This window comes from Megalops cyprinoides, chromosome 1 (assembly GCF_013368585.1).
Source record: "Megalops cyprinoides isolate fMegCyp1 chromosome 1, fMegCyp1.pri, whole genome shotgun sequence".
In the NCBI taxonomy this organism is placed as follows: Eukaryota; Metazoa; Chordata; class Actinopteri; order Elopiformes; family Megalopidae; genus Megalops; species Megalops cyprinoides.
This window is the reverse complement of record NC_050583.1, coordinates 35,106,093-35,132,640: the sequence shown is the minus strand read 5'-3', so window position 1 is coordinate 35,132,640 and position 26,548 is coordinate 35,106,093. Positions and strand designations below refer to the sequence as shown.

The following is a 26,548-nucleotide window of genomic DNA, read 5'->3' as shown; positions in this document are numbered from 1 at the left end:
TTTTTTTTATCAAAGGTAACTTCAAATTTGAAGGTACATTTATGCAGCCAGCCGTTTATGCAGAAGAAATCCAGGTAGAATGTCTCACTGATATGTAAAACCACTGCACTTCATCTTAATTTAAACATGTCTATACCACATCACCAAACACCAACACATTGCTACCTAGTATAGTTCATGAATATGATAGATTTGATAAATACTCAGGATGTGAAGTAATGGTTAGACAATAGAATTGTTACTTGTGATTGTCATGCAGAGGGAATATAGTGAGGGTACACACATGGGACCAACTGGTGTTTGACCCTAACTGAAAGTAAACCTCCTGAACACCCTGCTCATATGTCTAAAGCCTTCTTTCCATGGCACTTCTCCTGCTCAACTCCTTTCCTGTCCTCTCTTTTCCCTTACTCTCCTCTCCACTCTATACCCCTTCGCTCCTTTACAATCTTGTCCATCTTCCCCTTCCTTCTGTCTCTCCATGTCTCAGTCTTGCGCCCCACCAGAGCGCCCTTCAGTGTCTGACCTCCACTCTGAGGACACAGATGGAGACACCACAGGGGAGAGAGAGGGAGTGTGATAGGGAGGAAATGAAAAATAGAGCCAGGGGGGTGGAAAAAGGGGCCGGGAAGGGGAGAAGAGTGATTGATTGAAGAGATGGAATATGGGTGAAGACAGGGTGAGGAACACTACAGGAAAAGGGAGTGAAAGCAGTCCAATCCCTCAGAGCCGGGGTTTGCTACTGTATATTGGACTGTAAGAGTAAGGGTTTGATACTGTACATCAAACTGTCAGAGCTTGGGTTTGATAATATACAGGATCAGACTGTGAGAAACGGGTTTGATACTGTATAACTGACTGTAGGAATTAGGGTTTGTATCTGTATAAGAATCTCAGAATTGGAAATTGATTCTGTATGTCAGACAGTCAGAGCTGGGGTTTGATACTGCTTGCAAGGCTATCTGTCTGACCAAGAAAGAAATAATGATCGTGAAAAAGAAGTATGTCTGACTATACATCAGTCAGTCATAATTGGAGGGTTGTAGCTGCATATTAAACATAAACACATAAACATAAACACTTTCATACAAGGCATTAATAATCTGTTCACTGTGGTATATTTTTCATAAACATGGAGCTTACAGTAACTTTTATAAATGTAATTAATTATGATTGAGTTGTAAGGACTCATAATTGTGAATAAATAAAATCAGAAGAATTAGTAAAGAATGTGGAAATTCACTGCAGCACCACATAATCCAAATGAATGCAGTGCAGTGAGCCAAAGTGAATGCTACTACAGCACCCAGTGTAGGTCACATTGAAGCAGTACAGTTCACAACAGTGCGGGGCAGCGGAGAGGGAGAGAGAGAGGCACCAGCACTGCAGAGCATGACAGCATAGTGCAGTGCAGAGGAGTACAGCACACTATTTAACACTGCACCTACCTGACAATGCATTCAGCACTAACACAGTGCAATGCTGTCAAGTATTCTCTACTCCAATGATATAAAAAGCACAAAATATGACAGTGGTTTTATTGAATCATTTGCATAATCTTGTAGGAGACTGTTTAAAGGTTTGGAAATATTTCCACAGAGTCCTCTGTATGATCTCACAAAGTAAAGACAAATCTGATAGGATCATCAACATAAACAAAGAGTTTGTTGCACACTGAAAATAATCCACTGTGTTCTAGAATGGCCCAGATATTGGAGGATCTGACAATCTGGGGATCATTTCAGACATATGGCAATGTAATACAATTATGTTCACAGAATACCAACAGATAAACAGATTCAGATTTCTACCAAGGATATTATGACAGAATACACAGGAATGCTATCAAAGCACACATACAATGTATTACTTCCACATTTATTGTAGCTTTATATTTACCTTGCTTAGCTTGTTTAGTGTACAATATGACTACATGCCTTGTGACATATATAATTAGTGGGTATGCCCCCCCCCCCCCCCCATTTGCAAGGGAAGACTTGCTAATTACACATTTATCAGTTATTTTGTAAAAGAATCATAGAGTCATGTTAAGGTGTGGCTTCATGTCAAGGTGTTGATTCATGATGGAAGGTCAAGTTTCCATGCAAATACATTTGCTGCTAGAACAGCTGACTAGCTAGCTTGCTAGTGGTATATGGTTATGTCAGCCCCGTGTCTCAGCAGCACATCTTGAACTGTGTTTGTATGGAAAATGTTCTTTCCAACATGAAATGTCACATAATATTATGTCAAGTGATGTCATGATTGATAATTTTGATAACTAGCTAGCCAGTGATGTATCCACAGGTACCTTAGTTAGCTAGGTACATACTCTCCTTGCTATCTCAATATATTTATCATTTTCTACAGTGGTTTCTGAAGTTACACAAACAATTAAAAAAATTCTGCAATCTTTGTATAGGTTTTTATCTGTTTTTCCCACATATAACTTGTGACATTCCAATGGTCTTATAGGTTAAATACTTCATTACGTAATTATCAATATCAGTTTGTAAATTGCTATTAATACATTTTTTAAAGTTTTTTTTTTTTTTTCCAAAAATGAGCAAACTGCTGGCAAAATGATTTGCTGTGCAATTGTCAATATAAGAGAAAAATCTCAGAAGATCTCCATTTTTGTGTCACAATCACTAGTTTGATAAATAAAGACAGAAAAGAATAATAAAGGAAAACTTTGGGGATGTCATATGCAGATAATCTTAACTGTCAATTTAAAAACTTGAATCCTGTAGAGACCCTTACCTGATGGGCCTAAGACCTTGTCTCTCCACTGGGTGTACACATACCCCTGTCATCTGTTGGGTCTGATTAGTGGTTGGGTCTGATTAGTACTTGAGACAAGACGAAGCCTGTAGTATCTAAATAAGGCTGAGAACCACAGGCCTAAGACATCCTTAGGTGAATTTTTGATTCATTGAACAATCTATATCATTATGTCACTGCTGGCAGGACAAGATGAAGACACATATCTGGTAAATGAGGCTAGTTTTATATCAGTCAAAATAAGCACAACATAGTACTACCATTCCACTACAATGAAAAAGCAATGTAATACAGCCAAATAGCGGTGCTATCAGAAACTGTGCTTGAAGAACTAGCCTGGCATTAAAGAAAGCCATAGTAGAAATTAATACATCCAGGCCACATTAGCCTTTCCAGCGTAGTGTTAGTATGCATCTCCAGTCTGACCTGAGTTTGAGATGACATAGGATTTTCTCCAGCATTTTCCCACTGATCTTCATTTATGGAGCCATTAACTCTGTGCTCCAAACATTTGCATCATTGCATCATCACAGTCATGGGAACAACCCTCTGATCTGACCACTGAGCAATCTTATAGAGAAGGCTCAATGAATGTTGTATCTGTAAAACCTTTGGTTTCCATACTGAAAGGCATTAAAAATGCAAGAAATTATTTTATTTCAAAGAAATATTTATTCATAAAAGTATTTTTATCTGCTTCATTTCCTAACAGTCTATTATCTATTGTACATTTTAGGATCCTTGGTTCATTTGGAGGGGATTTTCTGGACCTAAGTTTGTTTATTTCCAGAGATTACAGACGTAAAAGCTTTTTTTTTAACTCGGGTGCACACCAAAAAAAAAAAAACAGACTCAATTACATTTGAACAAGGTGGTCCCAGGTCCTCTTCAAATGAACTAGGGTTCAGTTTTCCCTGTAAATGTGCTGGTGTGACAGGTATCCACTTTATTTAAAGAAAGTAAAGAAAGTTTCACCTTTTTAATCATTGATGTTATGTTACTACAGGCTAGTCATTGTTTAAATACACTTTGTATTACATTCTGGTATGAACTCGCTTTAATGATGGCTGCCAATTGGCACAAGCTAACAGTGAGCATCTGATGGATCTAATCTCTCCAAAGCCCTCTGATAGGAACAGCACACCTATGATGTATCCTTACCAAAAGCAGTGTGGTCATGTGCACAATTGTGACAGTTGCTAAGTATGAAGGTGGATATGAAAACACCCATGTGATTCTCCATGGCTATCCATTGTTATTGAGTATATTGTATATCCCATAATTTTTTTATCCAACAGAAAAGTTTTGAAGATAGTCACATGAATATGTTAAGGACCCTGGTGCATTTGAAAATTGGTTATGTGAAATGGAACTAACATCACCTGAGTCCATTTGTAAATGTTTGCTTACAGTGTCAGATCAAGGCTTTAGCATGTGTGCCAGGTGTTATACACCGTATGGACATAATGACTTGCAGACTTGAAAATGTGGTCTGCAGTGTGATGACATTTTGCCTTCTCTTTACCACAGGTACAACATGTGAGGAAAATGTGAGGTAACTAAGACTGCAGCAAAATGCAATGACTGCCACAAGGTGGAGAGCAAAAGACCATTTGGATGCCGAAGGCAGGAATTAATCTTCCCAGACACTTTTGTATGCATCAATGTAACAACTCAACAACGTCACATCTGTAATCATGATACACTCAGATGGCTCCACTCCTGACTGACTTCTGACTCCTGATATAGCACAGACAAGGACACAGCCATTCCTGTGCAAGGTCATTATTGAGGCATCTTGGCATCAACATCTTCCTGCATCCTAAAGTGCCACAGGGACACTTGAATTATGCCCTAGCTAGATTTGTTCTCGTACAGAAATAAGGATGAAGGCACCAGAATACACCTTGCACATGTTAGCCTGTTGCTGAATGAAGATGTCGGACATATTGTTCCTGTGCATATGGAAGTTCCATCAGAATTTGGCAAAGGTTAATTGAAAAGTGTTTAAATTCATGTTTAATGACAGGTTATGGTTTGACCTAGGTGTAGAGCATACCATCTACATTGTGTTGCGTAAGTAGACTAGTTGGGGGTGTGATGAGACAGGCTGCAAAACTGTTTAGACGAAGACTACCGGAATGGTTCACTGGTGGTTCACATATTGCACCTTAAATATTTTCCTCAGATTTACACATGACAGTCCTGATCCTGATCCCAATCAGGATCCTGTTAGTTGAAAAAAGAGACCCCCTTTCACTTACTTTGAAACAATAATGGGTAGGAAAGTTTCCTACGTGCCTCATCCTGATATCATCATTATATATGTCTTTTTTTCTGCATAAGAAATAAATTTTGTTTGTTCTTGTTTTGAAAAAAAAAGTGAGCCTCATGACTCATTTTTGGATATCTCATGGAATGAGGAAATGAGGAAATAATATAAAAATGCAGTTCAATGATGAGTGTATCATTTACCAAATCAAACAAGGATGGTCCAAGAAAAAATTGATGACAGCAGCAAAACATAGACCATGATGACCTAATACAACATTACTGTATACTGACATCACTAAGAACCTGTAACCTCTCAATCAAACCAACACATCTGGATCTTCGTGTGTACAAATAGGATTCTGTTCAATATCAGGGATCAGATCACAATAAAGCTTTGCATAATTAATCTGATCCCAGACCAGCCATATACAAACTAATACAGTCCGGCTTCATGCAAACACACAGCCCAGAGGAAAGCATTATATCCCAGTCAAGGCATAGCCAAGCCTCGTTTAAATCATTATTAACCTCATATAGCTCAGAGTAAATCACTGGCAGTCCAGCTCTTACCTGGGGGCATCAAAACTGTCATATGATCCAACAGTATAGTGACGGAACAACCGCCTGGCTCTCTCACTGCGACTCTCTGTAATACATGAATGTGCAAGTGGTGACATCACTGTCTGATTTTGCTGGTACAGTCTATACATCTTCTGTAGTTACTGATATCACTGTATCTGACATTCCTAAAACATGCAGATGTAATGATAATTTCTTTTCCTGTCCAGTATCAATGAAGCAGTCCAGTAGCAGTGTTGGTATCTGACCTGAGCGGGTGTCCTGGTTACGCACTGCCACCTCCTCCACGCAGTCCGAGGGGAACCAGCCGGTCCGGCCCTTCACTGTGCCCTCCCAGAATCCCCCCTCTCCAACACTCAGCACTTACAGGGAGGAGAAGAGAGGGACAGGTTCAAACAGCACAATCAGTCCAACCACAAACAGACTCCTATGTCCTATTACTGCTGCTTATGATGATGATAATAATTTCTTAATACGTCATTTCATAATCATAATTATTCTGGCATTAATAATCATATTTATTGCTCCTACAATGGTTGATTTATTATAATATCTTTAGCTCTCTAATTCAGCACCAGATTAATGAATAACAGGATGTTATTCATATAATCCAATTATAACCATAGTTGGATCATGCAGGTAAGTGCAGGCTTGTTGCAGAGTTTTGTAGTGAGTGACCTTCAACTGCCCTCTGTTCACTGTTTGAAGCTCTCTTCAACACAAAAATGTTGAGAATTTTCTGATTTGTTTGTCATCATTATGCCAGCAAAGTCCCACTGGCTGTTGGTCAGTTGAAATTATCTTGTCTCTCCTAACACCATATCCACCCCCCCTTACTCTAAGGTCAGGGCAGGTTGATACAATTCCAGTTGTTGGTCGACTATTCTTCTATCAGTAATGTGGGAATTGATGCAACCTATAAAGTTGCTGTTGCAATTCAACTTTCTCCCAAAGACCCCCCCCCCCCCCATACTATCCCCTCTCTCTTCCTCAGTCTCAATTTCATTCATTTTTTAGCTTCAAGAGTGCTTACCTGGCACAACATAGAAATGTGTTACCAAAGCAATTAACAAAAATGGTTGTTTACTGAAAATTATTCAGACACAACAAAACTGATGATACTAATATTAATACTAACAACTAAAAATAGTAGCGCAGAATTAAATTGCTCTCAAGAGCCCAAAACATTCTCCTCTCCATATTCTTCATTTGTTTGCTAGTGTAGCATTGTCCCACAGGTAGCAACAAACTGCCACATATTTTGCAGCCAATTTGACTGTATGCACCTAATTTAGTAGAGGTGTTAAAAATTTTAATATTTATGTGACTCCATACAATTTTAGGGCTATAAAATATATATTTAAAAAAAGAACGTTAAAGTTGTGTGCATTTACACACAAAGTGAGCCACTGTCTCAACAACTCCAGTCTCACCATCAGCGATATGTTTTCTTTTGAGAGTTTTTTCTGTGGTCTTGTTATGATGGCGTGGGCTTCATCACTGAGTCTGAAATTGGTAAGGATTTGTTGCTACTTACTCTCTCTGGGAGGCATGAGAGTTATGCTGTGCTGTAATTTTGTTTGTTTTGCAATTTTGTTTCTTTGATGCAGAGCTCTAAGTAAGAACTTTTGGTATGATTTATAATTTTAAAATGTATAACAGCCTAATTCTGCCTTGCATGTTGTGCCTGCTGAGTTTCTCTAGCCCTTAAGTATACTTTCACAGAATATTGAATACAGGGCTGACATTGATTATTTTTTCTCCTATTTTAAGTAACCCTGTGGATTCAATATGTACTTCCATTTATATGCATCTGTAATAAACAATTATGTTGGAATAGATTCCAATATGATTACCATGCACTTCAGTGCATTTCTCTCCCTCTTTCCCTCTTGGTCTCTCTGTCAGTCTCTCACTCACCTTTCACCCTGTCCCCCTTGTTGAGGCTGATCTCTCTGTCTCCCTGAGCAGAGTGGGAGCGTGTTGCCACGAAGACTCGTCCCGGGACTGCGCTGTACAGTCGCCGCCTCTGGCCCCCTGTCGGCCCACTGCTGCCAGCCGATGCAGGTCTGAGAGAGGTGGATGCAGGGAGAAAGGCAGAGAGGGAGGGAATATTAATTAGAGAGTATTTAGCATTCTTGCCATGTTAGTCAACATTAGAGAGCATCACAATATGCAAGGGATTTATGAGGCTTAGAGTGCCTCCGCAGGGATGCGGCAGTAGACAATGGGAAGATTCAGCTTTAACTTCATAAAGCACACTGAGGAATACATGCTTGAATACAGGCTGAAATACTGAAAGGGAGTACAATGATGAATTGAAGACAGCACATTCCTATCTTCCATGCTCCCTCCCCTTGCTCTCACCCTTGTCTTCCGCGGGTCTGGCGGCTCTTTTCCTCTCTCTCTCCTCCTCTGCCTCGGGAAGGGGAGCGAGTGCGGGGGCCCCGTGGGCTGCTGGAGCTGCGCACAGTGCCTGAGTGCTTGTACCCCTGAGGAAGAGAGAGGTAAAGAGAGACAATCTAGTTTTCACTGAAACTTTATTGGGTGCATCAATCGCCATCCTACTGGGAAAGGAGGAGCAGCTTGCAAACCTGGAAGCCAGAAGTTTGCCTCGACCTTAGGGGCAGCAGGTAGAAGTCCATGGGTAGCACTGATAAGTGGAGAAATTTCATATTTGGCCCTATCAGCTGATCACTGAAATGTATATTAATATTCATATAATGCATTACATGTTGTATAATGGTATTAGCAATTTCTTACTTTACTAACTTTGCTTTGAAAATGGTACACATGCCAGAACAGCATATTTTGATTTTTAATTTGAATTTTGAAAGCCCAAATTTTCTATATTTGAATTTGCATTTTAATTTGATACAGTGAAACAGAGTAAAGACAGCCCATACAGGCTGATCCACACTGGGGAAACAGGACAAAATGGCATTCACTAAGTATGAATGACTACACTCTATTTTACATACATTTACCTGTACAGACACAATATTGGGAGCGGCAGCGTTGGTCACACCCATCCAGTCTGGCAGGTTCATACTGTTATCACTATTGGCCCGGAGAAGGGGGTGCGGGTGGGGGATGTTAAGGGTGCGGGCACTCTCCCGTCTCTGTGGAGCATATTTGGGCGATTCAAGAAAGGGCACTGAGTAGAGAGAAAGAGATAGAGAGCAATATGGGTCAGATAATTACTAAATTCAGCTGACAAACAACATACTGAAGCCTTAGAAAAACAGACAAGGAGGCAGAGACAGAGGCAATGCAAGTATAATCACTGTATAAAGGTCCCAATAGGGCATTAAAATGTTCTTACTGAGAGAGTGAGAGAAAGAGGGAGAGAGAGGAAGAGAGAGGAAGAGGAGTGGTGAATCAATATACTCAAATGACTGTCAAGAGTATATTAAGACTGCAGACAAAGAAAGAGAAGGAAATGATGAAATTTAATATCAGAAGTCCCAGCAAATAGGAAAATTGCACACAAATAGGACAGAGTGACACTGCACAGTGAAGATGCTCAGCCACAAAACACAAATATATTAAATGTTTGACACAAGAACACTATGTACACACAAAGCACACACCCACACAGGCATACATTTTCACACATATGCACATGTGAAGGTATATTCAGAGCAGTCAAAGTAGATAGTATGTGGGCATAATGAACAGTGTAGTCCAACCAGTCACATTTAACAGCAAAGACTATGAACACAAATTCTAGTTCTTCTATGCAGCACAGGCACACAGTCAATGAGAAACACACACAACACACATGAGACTTACCTACATCTGAGTCACGGTGGTTTTTAATGATCTCTCCCAGTTCAAAATTGCCAGACATTACTGCTACCTGAAAAACACACATGCTCACTGTGAAGGACACACGTGACTGTTAGCTTTCAGTGCAGTATTCAGTGCAAAGTGGGAGACTCTTGACAGCTCTATTATTTCGCCTAAACAGAAATATACAGCTGCCAAAATTATTGCTTTTTTTCTGCAATTGCAATAATTGTTCATTGAAAGATACTATTACTTTCTTTTGCTTTAAGTGTACATCTATTGTCTTGGTCTGATATACCACTCCCACCATAATCACATACTGGACATAAAAGCACACACCTTTGCACTATACGCAACTATAGTTACCTGGAAGGGTGTTTGCCCGTTCTTGTTCTTTGCCTCTTTACTGGCACCCCTATACAGCAGGATGCGGACACAACTTTCCTGATTGGATCAAAGTTGTGTCAGTCGAGAGTACTCAATAAAACATCAAATTGGAATTTTGAATGAATCAGTTCATGCTTGTCCTGTATTTTGTCAGTAAACACTGTTTTGATTCTGTGCTGCACTCTGTCTGTATTTAATACGTTTTCTATCTTTCTGGACCATGGTGTATTGTGAGTATATGCCTGCCATTACCTTATTGTAAAGAGCACAAATGTGCAGGGCAGTGTTTCCTGAGGCATTCTGGGAACTGAAATCTGCCCCATAAAAAAGAAGGTGTTCCAAGTGCTGTGCATGACCATTCTGACAGGCCTGGGAGAGAATGAGAGAGAAAGTCATGGGGAGGCAACGTCAGTGCTGACTGGCAAAGAGCAACGATGAAGTGCAGAAGTTTAGGAGAACAGGAGCTGAAGAAGAAAGAGGAAAGAGGAAGAGTAAGGAGATTTAGGTTGGGTGCAAGAGTAGGCAGAACACAGCTAGAAACAGGAAAGAAGGATGAAGTAGTCGAGTGTGAGCATGTGTGTACAAGTGTATGTGTGACAGAGAGAGGAAGAAAGTGGAAGAGAGGAAGAGTGACTTGATAGTTTTCAGTAAATCACCCAGCAAGGCACAACCTTAAATTAGCACTACACTAAGTCAAGCACATCATAAATACACTGACAAACACAGACATTTTGACACACTTAAGGTACGGTGCAGAAAAAAGAAAAACATCACCAACATCCAAATGGCTGAGAGACAGACAGATCATACTGCATACACACAAACAGAACACTTTATGTATGCAAATAGATACACACAAAGACACTAAATGTCAACTCAGAGCTCACACACCAGTGAACATGAACATACTCTGTTCCCTAACCATTTTAAGTTACCTTTGCTCTATGAAGTGATGATGAGTTGATGGTGAAAATGATGTGATGAAGGGATGAAGGGATGAAAGGATGAGTACCTTATGTATCTCTTGCATTCCGTACTCCTCTTCATCCCTGATCTATGGAGGAAGAGGAAGAGAGGGAAAGAGAGAGAAGATGGGGAGCAATGAGTGAGGGACAATGGAGGGATGGAGAGGCAGAAAAGGCAGTGGGGCCAGGAGAGAGAGATAGAGCTGGTTAGGCAATGAAGAGGATAAATCAGAGAAGTGGTGGAGTGAGACTGTGGGGGCTCCATTTCCACATGACATGAATGCTAGATAAAGAGACAGAGGGGTACACATACGTTAAGAACAAACACGTGCAGACCAGTACATGTTTAGACAATAAAAAACACAGTAGTAGAGGCAGGCACACACACACATACACACACACACACACACACACACACACACTCACAGCGTACAGAAAAGAAAGAAATATGAGGCACTTTCTGGGTTTCATATACCCAGGCAAACAGGGTACACGCATACACATTGAGCAGAGGTGATCCCAGTTACTGTGTACATATAAATGATACAAAGACACACAGATACCCAATTAACAAAATGACATAAAAACAGCAGAGTGAAAATATTGTTTACTGATGCAACATAAACTATAATGTTATGAAAATTGTGTACATTTGTGGACTTTTTAAATCCACCTTCATAACATGGTTTGTAGCTGAGAAGCAGACTTGGCTTCACATGCAGGCTGACTAAATCTCATTAGATTGTTTCACGATGGTATGGAAAAAGAGAAAATGGTTACTCCTCAGAGCTTTGTTGTCTCGACATCATGTGACGTCGATAGAATATTGTCAGAGCAATGCTAGAGAGAAGTCCCATTATGGGGGCACCACAGCACTGAGACAATGGTTATTAAGTTATACAAATCTGTGTTCTGACAGTGTATAAGGTGGCAGAAGAACATACCAACATAATATATGAAGAATCATGAAGAAACCACAACCTTGATGTTGTGATACTGTTTTTAGAATTTCTTATTTGGGATAAGAGAAATATCTCAATGGTGAGGGAAGAAACAAAGTCATAGGGTATAAGAGGCACAGCAGAGAGAGGGTAATAATGAGTGAGATGGAGCTGCGCAGAAATGAATGGAGAAGTAGACAATAAAACACTGCTCTGATACACAAAAAACACACACACACATACAAAGATGACATAGACTCTCATAGGAAGACACAGCAATTGTTTCACATACTGAGAAAGTGAAAGAGAAAAAAGATTGAATAAACATCATACACTCACACACACACACACACACACACAAACAGCCATGCACACACACAGAAACAGTTATGTGGCACTGTCAGGACACTGACAACACACAACAGGACATTGCAACCTTTAGCAACACAGAGCTGAGGGAGAGATTTGTGTGTGTGAGTGGGTGTGACTATACCTGATGTGTCTCATCCCAGCCATTCTCATCCCTAACTCCCAGTTTGGCCCTGTGGTACAGCAGGGTTTCACAGCAGGATGTGTCGCCCCCTGTCAGCACAGTGTGGTACAGTGGGGTCAAGCCCCAGCGATCTTTGTAGTCTGGAGAGGCCCCCAAAGAGAGGAGGGCCTGGAGAGATGGGGCAGGGGGGAGGAAGAAAGGGTTCAGAGGGTTGTAGAAAGGGAATCCAAGTACACAGGCGGTGTAAAAAGGGGATGGAAGTGTACACAGAGCACAGGAAGTGAAGAAAGGGATGGGGGTATGGGGGTACAGAGCAAGGAGAGGGTGTATAGAAATGGTAGAGGGTATAGAGAGTGTGTAGAGGATTGAATGAAGAGTATGTGGGTACAGAGAGGGGGCAGGGGGAGTGGTGGTTCAGCAAGGGGTGGAGTGAGGAGAGGAGACAAGAGGATGTAGAAAGGGAGTGAGGGAGTGAGGGCGGGATGAGAGTATGAGAAAATAAAGGGGACATCATGGACAACAGAAAGCACAAGGGGAACAAAGAGGAGAGAGTACAGAGGGGAAGGGGGAAACACAAGAGATGAGGAATTAGGAATTACAGTGTACTGCAGTTACCTGAATTGTGTCTGTGTGGTAGCGCAATGGTACAAAAATGCTACTAACATAAAACTGCTCCATGTCGTATCCTGTCAGCTGCAGTGTACTAAATACTATACCATAGTATAGTATAGAGTTAAAACAATTACCAGCATTACTGTTAGTATAATACATCTGCAGCATTGCAAGAGAAACTAGTAAAACAGTAGCAGTTGGCGGCATTTGTAGTAACTTTATAGTAGTTTAAAAATATTTATCAATAGTGCAGAGTGTGTGCATAGTATCTCAGCAGTGATGTAGTGGAAACAGATGAGACAATCACCAGCAGTGCAGTGTGATTTTGCGCCCTGACAGCCTTGTGTACTGGGGTGAGTCCATCCTTTGCTCGGAAGTCAATGTGCGCCCCACCTGAAACCAAGACCCTGATTCCCTCCCCTCCCCCCTGTTCAGCCTGTACTGCCAGGGAGAGGGGTGTCTCTGTCACAAAGAGAGAGAGAGAGAGAGAGAGAGAAATAGTTTGTTACAGATTTCATAATGCACAGCACTGATAACCACAGAACTGCCCGTGGGCCACAGGGGCAGTGAGTGCATAGTTGTACAGTCTATAACTGGGTTAATACTGCATTATGTGCTCTGTTGCTCAGTGTTCACATGTGACATGGCACTCTGCATGTTTTATTCACACCAACCGCTTGGGCAAATCCAGAATGCAAACACTACACCATATGGTTGGAAATGTTTTCAGACTCAAAAATGCTTGCAATGCTCAATATTTCATACAACTCCTATATAAAGAATATTCATTTGTTCTTGTCCTGTTTTCAGGCAGAAACATGTTCAGCTGCTGCTGAACTGAAATACATTGACTGTATATGACTATACATTGACCAGAAATAATAATAATAATACAGTCCACCCAACTAATAAGAATTATATCTATCCAGAAAGCGAATAAGCGATTGATTCTTAACATGAAATCACACATGAATGGATAGCATGGATATTTATGGTTTAAACTGTTTCTTTCTTATTAATTGAGATTTAAATTCTTCAACCATGGAATAAATTATTATTATTATAAATTATAAATTATTATAAATTATTATAAAAGACTGTATGAAAGTATTTTTCATACAGTCTTTTATTATGTCTTGCTTTAATAATTTGAACAAATTGCTGCCCTTGTGTAGGCTACAATGTCACTTGCAGCCAATGTCCTTTACTAAATTCAAGCATAAAATAATAATTTGACACGCATTAACTACTTTTGAGTGTCTCTGTGATAATTTGCACTGTAGGTCATAAACTATTGCCTCAGTCATAGGTGCTTTGCTGGCTCCATTCATTTTATGTCTCCTTTAAAATCTTAGACAGTTTAGACTATGGATTGCCCAATTTCTCAGCTGCACCTGTTAGGTTGGTACAACTACAATAAAACTTAAAAAGGCAGTGTTTTTCATCTGTAAGAAGCATTTATCTTTTTCCTGCCATATTGGCTGGCATCAAGCCTGTTAGCTAAACTCATTTCTGTCTCAAAATATGTTATGTACAAGGTGCTTCATAATTATCAACAGATACTATACATTTACTGTATCTGACATTTTGTTTTTCACTTATTATGCACCACTGCATGGTTGAATATGTATGTTTAGAGTGAGCCTAAAATAATTTAAATTAGTAAAACAATAGTATAAATAGCATTCGTCATCTGTTTAGATTGCAATAGTGTATGTTGTTGTATCAATAATTCTTATAAATGTCCCATGCTGGATGGGTTTGGTCTGGCTGACTGTGACCTTTTAAACTACACCACAGTTACTGAAAATGAATGGGTAAAATTATATTTGCTTTATTTAGGGATGGGTTTCTTGCCAGCAATGACAGAAACTGTTCCTAATCACAAACTCTGTTCAAGATACAAAATTATCTGCAAATGTTTGATACAAATAGAAAGTCATCAGTTACATCCAGCAATATTCATCAAATGCTCATAGCAACAGTCTTGGCAACCAAGTAGCAGCTCCAGACACACCAGGAAGTAAACATGCATTACGACTCTGAAGCAGTGATCCTGTTCTACAGTACACAGAATAGCTGAATTGATATTGTAGCAAACACACCACTTTGCCACCAATGCATTTTCATTCTAGTACAAGGTTGCAAATGATTCCATTTAATCACCAAGATGAGTTATTATTTTCACAAACATTATATAATGTGGCAGAACCAATTACATTTTTACAATACATCCCATCTCTCATAAACCTTCAGTCTTGGTACTGACTGCAGTCCTGACCTTTCCCTTGTATATCCTGTCCCTCACACAAGCCTACACTTCCCCTAATAATATGCTGTTGGTATTGCCAGTGGAAAAATTGACAATATGAGAAGAATTAAAGGCCATTGCAGTATAACATTAACATGAAGCATGCTGTTTTAACAAGGGCTGCAAATTGTGTTGCTATGGGACTGATGTATTCCCCCTGAAGCGTCTGTGCAGATACATGTGTTCTCCAGTATTTGCCAGGAGCCTTGTGCCAGCCATGAGGAAATTGCGATTTATGTCAGGGTGATTTTCTTTGCTTCCCATCAGATCATCAACCTGACAGCAGAGTTAAGCATGGTTAAGCTTTTTCAGTGTGGTATCAGTTTGTACAAATGCTTACAGTCCTAGAATTCAGCATGAAATTAATATAGATTTCTGCACAAATCACCTGCATGCACAGTTTACAGTGTCCTCAACAGCCTGTTTTCTTATTTTGGTTAGTCTAAAGAGTGGAGAATAGTATGCGCTGGACAGGATACAAGAGTAATAGCATGAGTGTGGCATCTCACCCCCACTGTCAGAGTCATGGAAGTTTGGGTCGAGTCCCTTTTCCAAGAGTTTGGCCACTTTATCCACTGCTCCACTTTGGACATAGTCCATAAATTTCTTCAAGCTGGCCTGTGTAGAGATAGATGTAGAGGTCAGGGGTCACATACAGTCAGCACACAAGCACTGAAAAAAGACAAGAACAAGAAATACATGTTCATATAAAATAATCCTAATTGTAAAAATTCTCCATGATAAATACGTTTGAAATTTGAAATGATATTTGGTGTATACTGAGCATATCAACACTCAATGGAGAGAGAAGAGACATATATACAGACACAAACAAATTCACATACAGAAATATACACACTGCTTTAAAACACATACACACATACATATATACACACAAACAGATCACCTTGGTATGCAGTTTAGCAAGTTGTTTTTCATCCAGATTTGTTTGTTTGTAGACTCTGGTCTTGTAGCGGAACTGAGAAAGAGAAAATATTTTGCACTCTGGGAAACTCAAAAATCTAAATACCTTGACACACATTCAGATACAGTATTTTAATGTCACACTTACACACCAGGCTGCTTACCAACCATTTATCACATGCAACCAAAATGAGCCACAAGATGGCACCAGTGGGTGCTAAAAGTGAAACACTTCTCCCGCTATGGAACACCCCAGAGAGTTGGTTAAAAATCAAGGTGGAATATTTGTAAGTCTTGGAAGGTAACCACCAAAATGTAACTGTGAAACTGTGTAAAACTCCACTCTGGGAAAAGCGCTTGACGACTGAGGTTTGCATGGAGAACTATTATGTCCCGCACCTCCAGATAGGGCACCCCTTTCTCAAAGGATTGTGGGTACTCCCGAAGTGGTCGCTCTTCCTCCAGGAACTTGGCATCGTGGCCATTGGTAGCCGGCTGGAACAGGCCATAGTTGAGCACGTCCCGCAGCGATTCGGTCAGGGAGCACAGAACCTGTTGTTTGGCGCACCACACCGTGTCCTCTGGGTTAAACCGCAGACATTTCTACCAGGAGGGTGACAGAGCATGGAACACAGAGAGGGAGTGAGAAAACAGATGCAGCAAGCACTGCCAGCATAATGGTGTGTGTGTGTGTGTGTGTGTGCGCGCGCGCGTGCGCGTGCGTGCGTGCTAGCGTGTGTGTGTGCTAGCGTGTGTGTGTGTGTGTGCGTGCGTGCGTGTGTGCGTGTCTGGTTGTTGGTTTCCTGTTAGCCTCATCCATACTCTGTTTGTAGGTCTCTACAATATTGTCAGCATCTCCTACACTGTATGCATGTACAATAATCTGAGTGTTTATTGCAACATTTCATTGCCCTTATCCAAGACATCGTACACATCCTCACATGCATTTTTCACATTAGCTATTTCTGCAGGTGGAGATTTACTGATGCAATCCAGGTTAAGTACCTTGCTCAAGTTTACAAAGGCAGTGCCCCACTAAGGATTAAAACTAATTACTTGCAAGTGCAGCTTCCTAAGCATTATGCTGCTCTACCACCCACGCATGTGTATTGCACTGTATGTGCCTCTACTGCAACATGCTATCCATGTGCATGTGTGTACTGCACTATGTCTCCATTGCACCGAGTGCTGTGGGAGTGGCCTGTGCTGTGCTACAGACTCAGACACTAGGGGGAGGTGTTCTGTAAAGTCTAGTGCTGAGAGGAACTCTGGGCAGATTGTGTTTCAGAGTGGTGCAACTTGATCACTATACTAAATATACCAAACAACCGCTAATTAATCTACAATGTTAGGATTTTCTGTATGAGCAAAAAAATGTACAACAACAAATGAGCTAAATTTACAAGATTTAAAAGTCAAAATGCTTGACTGGAAAAGTCTTTTACATTACAGATATCACACCCCTGGTATGACTGACAAATGAAGGCATGACCAAGCATTCTTTGAAGTAGCGACCATTTGATTATTTTATGCTTTGCACCGTTTCAGTGCATATGTACCCTCTCTCTGTCCGGCTGTGTAATTTGCAGATGTGGTCATTTTTATGATTTAAATGTCATACCACTGTCATACCACGCAAAACAACAGCAAAATAGCAATTAATTAATCCACGGTGCAATGGGCAGCCTATTCCAAAACTCCCTCTTCATTATTCCTCTCTAATCAAGAGTGAACAATGCATCATTAACCGCTGTGCACCGGAATAAACACACAGCTCATTGAAACACAAAACAAACATTCACCATTTCTCAGTACATTGAAGAGAATGCCACACACGTGTGAGACTGGCAGTTTAAGAACACTCACAATATAAGAAATACTGCATAATCCCTGAAATAAACAGCAACAATATTTTAAGTTGAATGTTCATTACATGGTGTAACCTCAAAGAGGTGACAAGTGCAAAAGTTGTGTCCTGGCAGAAAAAAAGGGCTGAGAATCACTGCCTTGGTCAAAGTCACTTACTGTAGACATATGTCCTACTTCTCAATTAGTGCAGTGTAAAACTAGACAGGCCTAACCCACTCACACTGCCAGTATTATTAATGTACAGTTAATCAAAGCAGGGCACTGCACACAGCACTCTATCTCTCACTTTCAGAGGCAGACTGTTATCACAGCATAAGCCTTCTAACAGTTTCTGGGTGAATGTGCAGTGTGCAGCGGTATGCAGAATATGTATAATAATCTCTCCCTCTCTGTACCCCCCCCCCCCTCTCTCTCAGTTTGTGCACAGCTAATACCATTGGCATGGCAACCAGTTCTTTAGCGGAACAAGCTGGCGGTTGCCGTAGCAATGCCTCAGCGGTCCCTGGGAGGCAAAGCATTAAAGGATCGTCTGCATGTGTATACGTGTGAAAATATCATTGTGAGACAGAGGGAGAGACAGACGGGAGACTAAGAGGAGATGGACTATGCATCTGAGAAGGAGTGGAGTTCTGGCTCAGGAGGAGAATGTGTGTAAGGGGAATGACTGGGATATAGTGCAGGGAGTGGGTGTGTCATGTGACTGAAGGAGCTTTTCAGAACAATACATTCACTGGTAGAATGGGAAGCGCAGTGAATTAAAAGTGGATGAAGCCAGACTGAAAGGATGGGAGTTAAAATATTGAAAAATAAGAGGAACAGTAATGATCATATTTACAAACATCTGGACTAATCTTTTAGAATGACTTTAATGACCAATGAACATATTTCCAGTATTCCATTAGATGGTGTCACACAAGTAAACTAGCATGCACAATATTACACAGGAATGCATGTGGACCACACAGACCAGTTCATGAATGCGTTCACTGACTTGCAAACTGACAGACAGTGATAAGCGATAAGATCAAACTTACATATGGAAATGGCCACCTCAAAATAAAGTCAGTATTTAAATCATATATTTCAATAAAACCTCACAGCAATGAAGAGAGCCAACGGCAAAAAACATCCTCTGACATCAACAATGAAGTGAGCAGCCCACTCCCACTCTGTTCTGCTGTCCTGGGGGCCTATCTCTCTCTCTTTCTCTCTCTAGTGCAAAGTCAAACGAGCATATCGGCATGAAGATCAGACCCATCACCAAGGTGCCTCATTGACAAAACCAGCTTAAGCAGGAGTTCCAACACGCACCTTCAATAAGAACTGTCCCTCACTGTTCTGGTGTCACTCACACCCCATCTAAGTATGAGATTATGTGTTTCAGCTCTTTTTCTCTCTCCTTCTCTCTCTCTCTCTCTCTCTTTCCCTGCCCCCCCCCTCATTTCCTCCAGTTATTTTCTGCAGGGCAAGTACAAGGGGGGATAAGGGGCGTTTAATGAGATCTATAGGGAGATCTCCCTCTCTGCTTTCTCTCTCTCTCTCACAGTCCATCTCCCCTCCCCCTGCTCCTTCCCATATGCATCCCAGCTGTTCTCCATTTTTCTCATTCAGCTGAGAGGGTCTTTACACGTTTGTGAGCACACAGTACTAAGCTCACGACCAACTGAAAATTACTATGAATATTATACCATAATTGATTCTATGCTGCTTGCCTCATTATATTGTTCTTTCGAGTGTTCAGTGACACAAATAGGGTGTACTGTCACTACCAGCAATGATAGCGATAGTGAATCAATCACCTATCAAGACTGGTGGTGATATTGTGTGCTTACAGCCTTGCAGTAAGAGCAGAGCTCAGATTACCCCGTACACACACACACACACATACACACACATACACACACACACACACACACACACGCACACACACACACACACACACACACACACACACACGCACACATATACACACACACATACTCATCCATCCTGTGCCACATTTTTGTTGGAGTTGGATGCAGTGGTGGTGACCTGCATATGAATTCTTGTATATTTGAGCTTTTATTGTTTGCTTTCAGACCAATACACAGCAAGTACCCAGCTACAGCAATAATGTTAAAATGGACAACAAAAAAGAAAAGCATACTCTTTTTAACCACACAGGAGCAGGCAATCAAGCCTGAGGTAATGATCGAAGCACACTTTATTGAGGTTTGTAACACTGAAATGTTCCACAGATTTCTAAAGAACTGGGTGGTCATTCCACAAACCAATATGGGAGTGTGTGTAGAAGTACCAAAGGCAGGGTATGTCATGATTCGTCCTGACTTTTCTAGTATTCAAAATGCTTTCACAATATGTTGATATCTCCCTGAGGCCACAATCAGGAGTAACTGGTGGAACTCTGGTCAAAACTTTCTGGCATATGGTATGACTCATAGTTTTGACTTCTCTTTGTAGCTACTGGTTGTACCATTAACTTGCTAAACACCACCCAAAAGAGATGACTGTAATTGTCTTGATAACATTTATTCAGTAATGCTTTTCCACATGTTTACAAAACAAACACCAAAGGGACAACAATGTTTTTAGCATCATTTCACAACATGCTGTATTTTTTATGTTTCAATTTTAAATCATGTGATTTTGAATTTAGGGATCATTTATCAGCCACCAGAAAAATCTAATTCTGGCAAGCCACTATTGCTAGCTGAAATGTTGTTCCTTGGAACTATAAACAATATAACTATTTTAGTTTAGCTTGCATATCAGTTGTATCTGATCACACACGTACGTGTGTGTGTGTGTGCGTGTGTGCGTGTGTGTGTGTGTGTGTGTGTACATGCGCGCGCATGTGTGTGTGTGTGTGTGTGTGTGTGTGGCGAAGTATGAGTATGTGTACTGCACGTCTATGTATCTATCAATGTGTGGGTGAACACATTGCTTTGCCAGCAGTAATCCTGTTCGCTCAATTCACAAGATTTGTATTGCCTGCTGCCTGTCTCTCCCTGATCTCATTAAAACACAATTAACTAGCAATTAGTGTTTATTGAGGGCGAATTAGCAGACACGTAAAACGGGTTTAATGTGCTGGGATTTCAGAGGACAGGAGAGAGTTAGCACTGAGCACACGTACACCTGACAGGGCCAAGGAGCATGTGACACTAGTATGAGAACTTGGTGTATTTCCGCTTCTTCTATTTCTCTTATATTTCTTCTTCCTCCTTCCATCCATCTCTCACTGATTAAAATTTGATAGCAGCTTGTTAGAATAAATAGGTGGCTCTAAATTATTAAGAGATAGCAATACAAACACACTCACAGATCAATAATGAATCAGGCAGCAGGAGAGAGGAAGAGGGATTATACAGTAAGGAATCTTTTTCTCAGAACACACAACTACACTAACAGTGTCATTGAGAGGGAAATGGACTACCACTGTATATACTCTCTGACATGGCATTACAGTGCATTAATATTGACCGAGACAGACCGAGGTCAGCTTTGAACATACACATTGTACAGACACGGCAGTACATTAACACTGATGGAGAGAGAGAGGGAGAGAGAAAGATTGAACACAGCAATCACAGACTAACTGGGCACTACAGTATATAAACCCAAAGACAAATGACTCTGCCATGAAAAAAGGCTGATTTACCATTAAGCATCTGGATATCTTTCACTGTTACACTTTGCATTGGTATGAAATAAAAGGGTACATAAAGACTGGCTCCAGAAATATAAATTATCTTTTCCCTGGATCCAATTCAGAGTAGGGTGACTTGTACATTTTTGCATTTTGGAGAGCCTCACAAAGAATTTGGGAGAGTTTAAATAATGAATGGTCAAGAATATATGAAGGATTGTTTTGTGCCAACCAGTTTGTGTCAACCAGGAACCAGGCACAACTGATTGAATGAAATATTCCACCATGATATTGAGTACAATCCATAAGTAGGTAGACAGTAAGTTGATTGTTAGCATTAATGTGTCATTTTATGGCTTAAGTGCCTCTCATACACACTAGAGACAAGGGAAAAAACACTGTATGATTAAGACTTAGGAAAGAAGAAGAGCCAGTGTTATAGAAGTTACCACTATAGAAATAGGAATGTGAAAAAACAACATAATATAAGCTGACCCTACTCTACAAGTACAGACAGCATAGCATGCTTTCCTTTGTCAGAGGAGACAGGTTTCTGACAGAGATATGGGGTCTGTGACACCATACTGCTGTCGTTATAGTTAATACTGCCAATTCTGTTACTGCTGGTGTCTGAGGTATGAAATATTATGCTGTGTCTGGGCCTGCTGGTACTTTTCCCCACTAATGGAGTACATATATTCTGCTGTACTTTTTTATTTACAACCTGCTGTGTCAGAGACACTGAACAGCGCTGCTGCTGAACGCCATATTTCTCCTGTTTCAGGTAGTCTATCACTCTACCGGTGCTGATGTGGCCCTTATTTGTGTTTCTGCCTGTAAAAAACTGTATTACTGTTATCAATGCAGCAGTAACTATTTTTAGCATCATTGAGGTTTTGATGGAGTAACTGTATGTATTGGAGTTACTGCTATTGCTATGGTTAAGACTCTGGAGTTCTCCCACTTGGACTGCTGTAACGCTATCATCGCCACCGCAACGCTGTCATTGCTAGTGTCCCTGCATCTGATACCAGGCTTCCGCAGCATATGGCTGCTGCCACTGCTGAATGGCTGACCCTCAGCATCCCAGAATATTCCCACATCTCACCTCTGCCAATCTCCATCCACTGGCTACCAGTAATGGGTCAGATACGCTTCAGAGAACTTGTAGCCTACAGTGCAGTGAAGGGAATGGTTCCTTTGTATTTCAAGGCAACTATTAGACCATACACACCAGCCTAAGCACTCTGCTTGGCAGCTTCAGGATGCCTAGTTTCCTTTCCCTGTCAGGTTGCAAATCTCAGTAATGACTTCTGTTCTGGACACAGTGTAGTGGAATGAGTTTCCCATGTTGGTCTTTAACTGCAGACTCACTGGCCATCTTCCAGAACAGACTGAAGACCCACTTAAGACCCACCCACCTTCAGTCTGCATCTTAGCTACCCTGACTTCAGCTCTCTTCTTCCCCAGCACCAGTACGTCAACTGGGTTGTAGCACTACTGTTTATAAGTCTAGCATCTTAGTTAGCGTAGCAGCATTTGGCACATTGGGATTTTTGTTCATAGGATACTGATGTTTTCTTGATTGTTGTAGCACTTTACACGCATTTTCATTATAGGTCTATGTTAACACCACAGTATATACGTTGACACTCTTGATCAAATGTGTTAAATGGGATGTTTTCTGGATCTATACTCTTGTTCATGTGTACTTCTTATATGCGCTATTGTGCCTTACTTTGTACGTTTCTCTGGATAAGAGCATCTGACAAAGGAGTACATGTAAATATAATGCTTGTGGATAATGTTGTTACTGTTACTGTTGTTACACTACAACAACTTTCAACACACATTCTAAAGGCCAGAATTGATATTTTAAGGTATTTATCAACATGGTGTGCCCTGCTCAGATTCAGAACTGTGCCAAAATTACCGCTGTCAACGTCAAGGCTGCTTCCTTTCTTCATTAAAGTTCATTGGTTTAATAAAGATCATAAGGATCATACAGCAAATGTTTTCTGCAATGTATGCTCTGCAGCAGCCCACATATTTTTCAGGTTACATCAGCATCTGATCCTCAGAAAGTAATTTGATAAAAACAAGTGCTCCAATGAATCACTAAGGGACTTTGTAGATTACAGCTGAGAGAGGTCAAAGGTTGCACTTAAAGGTAATTTACAGACAGTTCATCCATGGCGTCACAAATGTTTCATGGGGTCATGGTTATGAAAAGCTTAAGGGCTACCAACCAGAGCTGTAACCCCTAGGGAAAATTCAATACAAAAAGTTAAAAACAGTTGTCAATTCAAGCGATCCATCTTCTTAATGTAGTTATGTTTAAACAGCAATGATCATTGCTGCACAAATGAGGACAAAGGCACATTGCAGGCTCAGAGAAGAAATGAATTTGCATCAAATATTCAACATTCATTTAAATGAAGAAAGGAAAGAGAATGCACATTTTTTATACTGAATGCATTTAAGACAATAATTTTAAGGACTGACTTTCCTTTCTTTTCCCCTTATGCCACTGATGTGCTTTGTGCTTTCATTGTGAAAATAACTCCAAGGCAAGCACGGTCAAAATGTGATTGGCTTGTGGTTGCTAAGCATTTTTAATGTAATTGCTTGACATAAATACACCAGTCACAGTTGTTGCATATCAGATTTTGCCTCATAAAGCCTAACCTTTTGGCTAATCGTATATGACAGCTAATCCAGGAGACTGACTTACTTCTCCAGAAGAATAAATGAAACTGTGCATGACACTTCAGAATCAAACCTCAGAGATAAGTGACATTAGGAAGGGTACTTATTAAATGTGTCAGAACACTTGAACACCCTCTTTGGTTATCAAACAAGTGCCATCAAGCACATCAAGTAAGAGTTACTTTCATTCCAAAGGGGGGTCACCTTGAACTGAATTTTTTAAAGGAAGTTCGGTTCTGCTCTTGGTGACATATTGGTGCTTTGTCTGGAAATGATTTCTTTCACAAAATATTATTCTTAGAATATAGAATCTCACCATGCATTATGCATGTATTTACAATGCAACGATGTGACGCAGACAGTGGCTGTAAATTGCTCTCGGTAAAGGCATCAGCAGCAGCACACATTCACTGTGCAGCAGGAGCTTTAAAAAGCTGGGAGGAGCTCATGGGATCAACTAACCGTCTGTTTGATGTCAGGAATGCCGATGCGGAACACCATCAGGGAGATGTGTGTTTCATCTGTAGAGGTCGCTGTACTCTGGCTGCGCTCAAGCATTCGTCTCTGCTTCTGCAGATTGGCCAGGGAATGTTGCTTCTGCAGTTGCAGTGGATGATGGGTGGGCCCAGGGTTTGAGGAATGGGGGTTTCCACCGTGTCCAAAGTTTCCAGGCCGTAACTGTCTGTCTCCTGTCTGTCGCCCAGTCATGTTGCCTGGTTGCCTGGGCACCTCCTCCCTGCTACTTCGCAAATGACTGCCTCCTGCTACCTCATCTTCCTCATCTTCTTCTCCTTCCTCTAGCTCTCCATTCTCATTCTCTCCACCCACTCTGTTCTCCCCCTGTCTCTCTTCTTCCTCCTCCTCCTCTTCTCCTCCCTCCTCTTCTGCCCCTGGATAGAAATGTTGACTATTTCCCAGCATCCTTTGCTGCTCCTCGTCACTGGAGAGGGGGCTGAGTGGCATCGTCATGGTGACGGGGGGGTGGCACCAGCGGCAATGGCCTCATCCCCAGAGATGCACTGAGGAAAAAGGAGGAAAAAGAGATGGGAGAAATGAGAACGGGAAGAGGAGGGGGAAAGTGAGGTTCTGGTGCATACAAAAGCAATTATGCCAGACTTACAGTATAGAAATTATTGAACAGTTTACAGTGCCAGAGAAAGAGGGGTGAGGAGACCCAGATCCATTAAAGGGAACCCAGTGCTGACTATGTAAGCAGGGACCCATGCATTTGTTTCAGAACCAACTTAATGGACAGCTCCTCTAAGGAGAGACTACAGAGGGAGTGGAGCATGGGATGGGGGGAGGGTTTTAAAGGCACATGATACCTCAGCAAATGTTACGATTCAAATGACATTGACAGGGGCATGCTTGATCCGTTGTTATTAAGTGACTCATTTCCTCTTTATCTTCATGTACCCAGTGTTCATTATGCACAATTTTTCCTGCTTCTGTTTGAACGCGTCGAGTCAAGGCAATGACGAGCGCTCAGCTGGACTTTGTGACTCAGTATGCATGTGAATAAAAAAGGATTATAGGGGCTGGTACTGAAAGATGCTCAGAGAAAAATATGAAATATCCACAGTGGGGGGAAGGGGGAACGTCTGTGTGTGTGTGTGTGTGGGTAGGAGAGAGAGAGAGAGGGAGAGAGAGAGAGAGGAAGAGAGATAAATGCTGGCCAAAAAAGTTGGCAGGTGACGACAGTGGTGACCCAAAGACTCCAGGGTAGCAGTCAGTAACAGAGACCACCCAGCTGTCAGGCTGCAGACATGCAGAGAGAGAGAGGAGGAAAGAGAAGGATAAAAGGGAGAGAGAGTGAGGAGTGTGAGGTTCATCTCATCAGCTCAATAAGCAAACACTGGCTTCCTGAATAACCCTCCAACAAACAGTGCCACAGACAGCAGCTATAACAACAAGGACAGAGCCAGGGAGACACAGACAGTTAGCATCACACAGTGCAATGCAGAGACCACAAAACAGAATTGCTGACAAGAACAAGAATGAGACAGTATGTCACTGTCACACAACATCTTCACATTTGGACGTTGTCCCAATGTTATCTGAATACACCACAGCACATTTACATGAACTCTGTTTCTGAGGGGGGAGTATTGCCATTCAGGGTGGTTACTTTAAACACACTGAGGGACTGGGCACTATCACACTGTTGGGGAGGAGTGGTGAGAAAGGGAATAAGATGGATGCTCAAAGGGCAGAGAGGTCGACAGTCTGTCAAACAGCTGCCTAATTGGGGGGAGAAAA

At 41.2% G+C, this 26,548-nt stretch overlaps 1 protein-coding gene across 3 annotated transcripts in view; it reads right to left on the bottom strand.

Moving 5' to 3' along the window:
• The window catches only part of LOC118774956 (SH3 and multiple ankyrin repeat domains protein 1-like), a 59,578-nt gene that overhangs the window by 17,715 nt on the left and 15,315 nt on the right, over window positions 1-26,548 (bottom strand). For 2 of the 3 annotated variants that reach the window (XM_036524594.1, XM_036524603.1), the window contains exons 2-15: window positions 24,752-25,308; window positions 16,462-16,665; window positions 16,046-16,117; window positions 15,648-15,756; window positions 13,135-13,289; window positions 12,216-12,383; window positions 10,069-10,185; window positions 9,796-9,873; window positions 9,433-9,499; window positions 8,625-8,794; window positions 8,005-8,129; window positions 7,558-7,706; window positions 5,886-5,999; window positions 5,629-5,704 (exon numbers count right to left, since the gene is read on the bottom strand). In XM_036524594.1, coding sequence (XP_036380487.1) covers window positions 5,629-5,704; window positions 5,886-5,999; window positions 7,558-7,706; window positions 8,005-8,129; window positions 8,625-8,794; window positions 9,433-9,499; window positions 9,796-9,873; window positions 10,069-10,185; window positions 12,216-12,383; window positions 13,135-13,289; window positions 15,648-15,756; window positions 16,046-16,117; window positions 16,462-16,665; window positions 24,752-25,258 — 2,111 coding nt within the window. In that variant the 5' untranslated portion in view covers window positions 25,259-25,308. Of the gene's footprint in view, window positions 1-5,628; window positions 5,705-5,885; window positions 6,000-7,557; window positions 7,707-8,004; window positions 8,130-8,624; window positions 8,795-9,432; window positions 9,500-9,795; window positions 9,874-10,068; window positions 10,186-10,828; window positions 10,871-12,215; window positions 12,384-13,134; window positions 13,290-15,647; window positions 15,757-16,045; window positions 16,118-16,461; window positions 16,666-24,751; window positions 25,309-26,548 lie in introns of all 3 variants that reach the window. The other variant, XM_036524611.1, reaches the window with a different exon arrangement.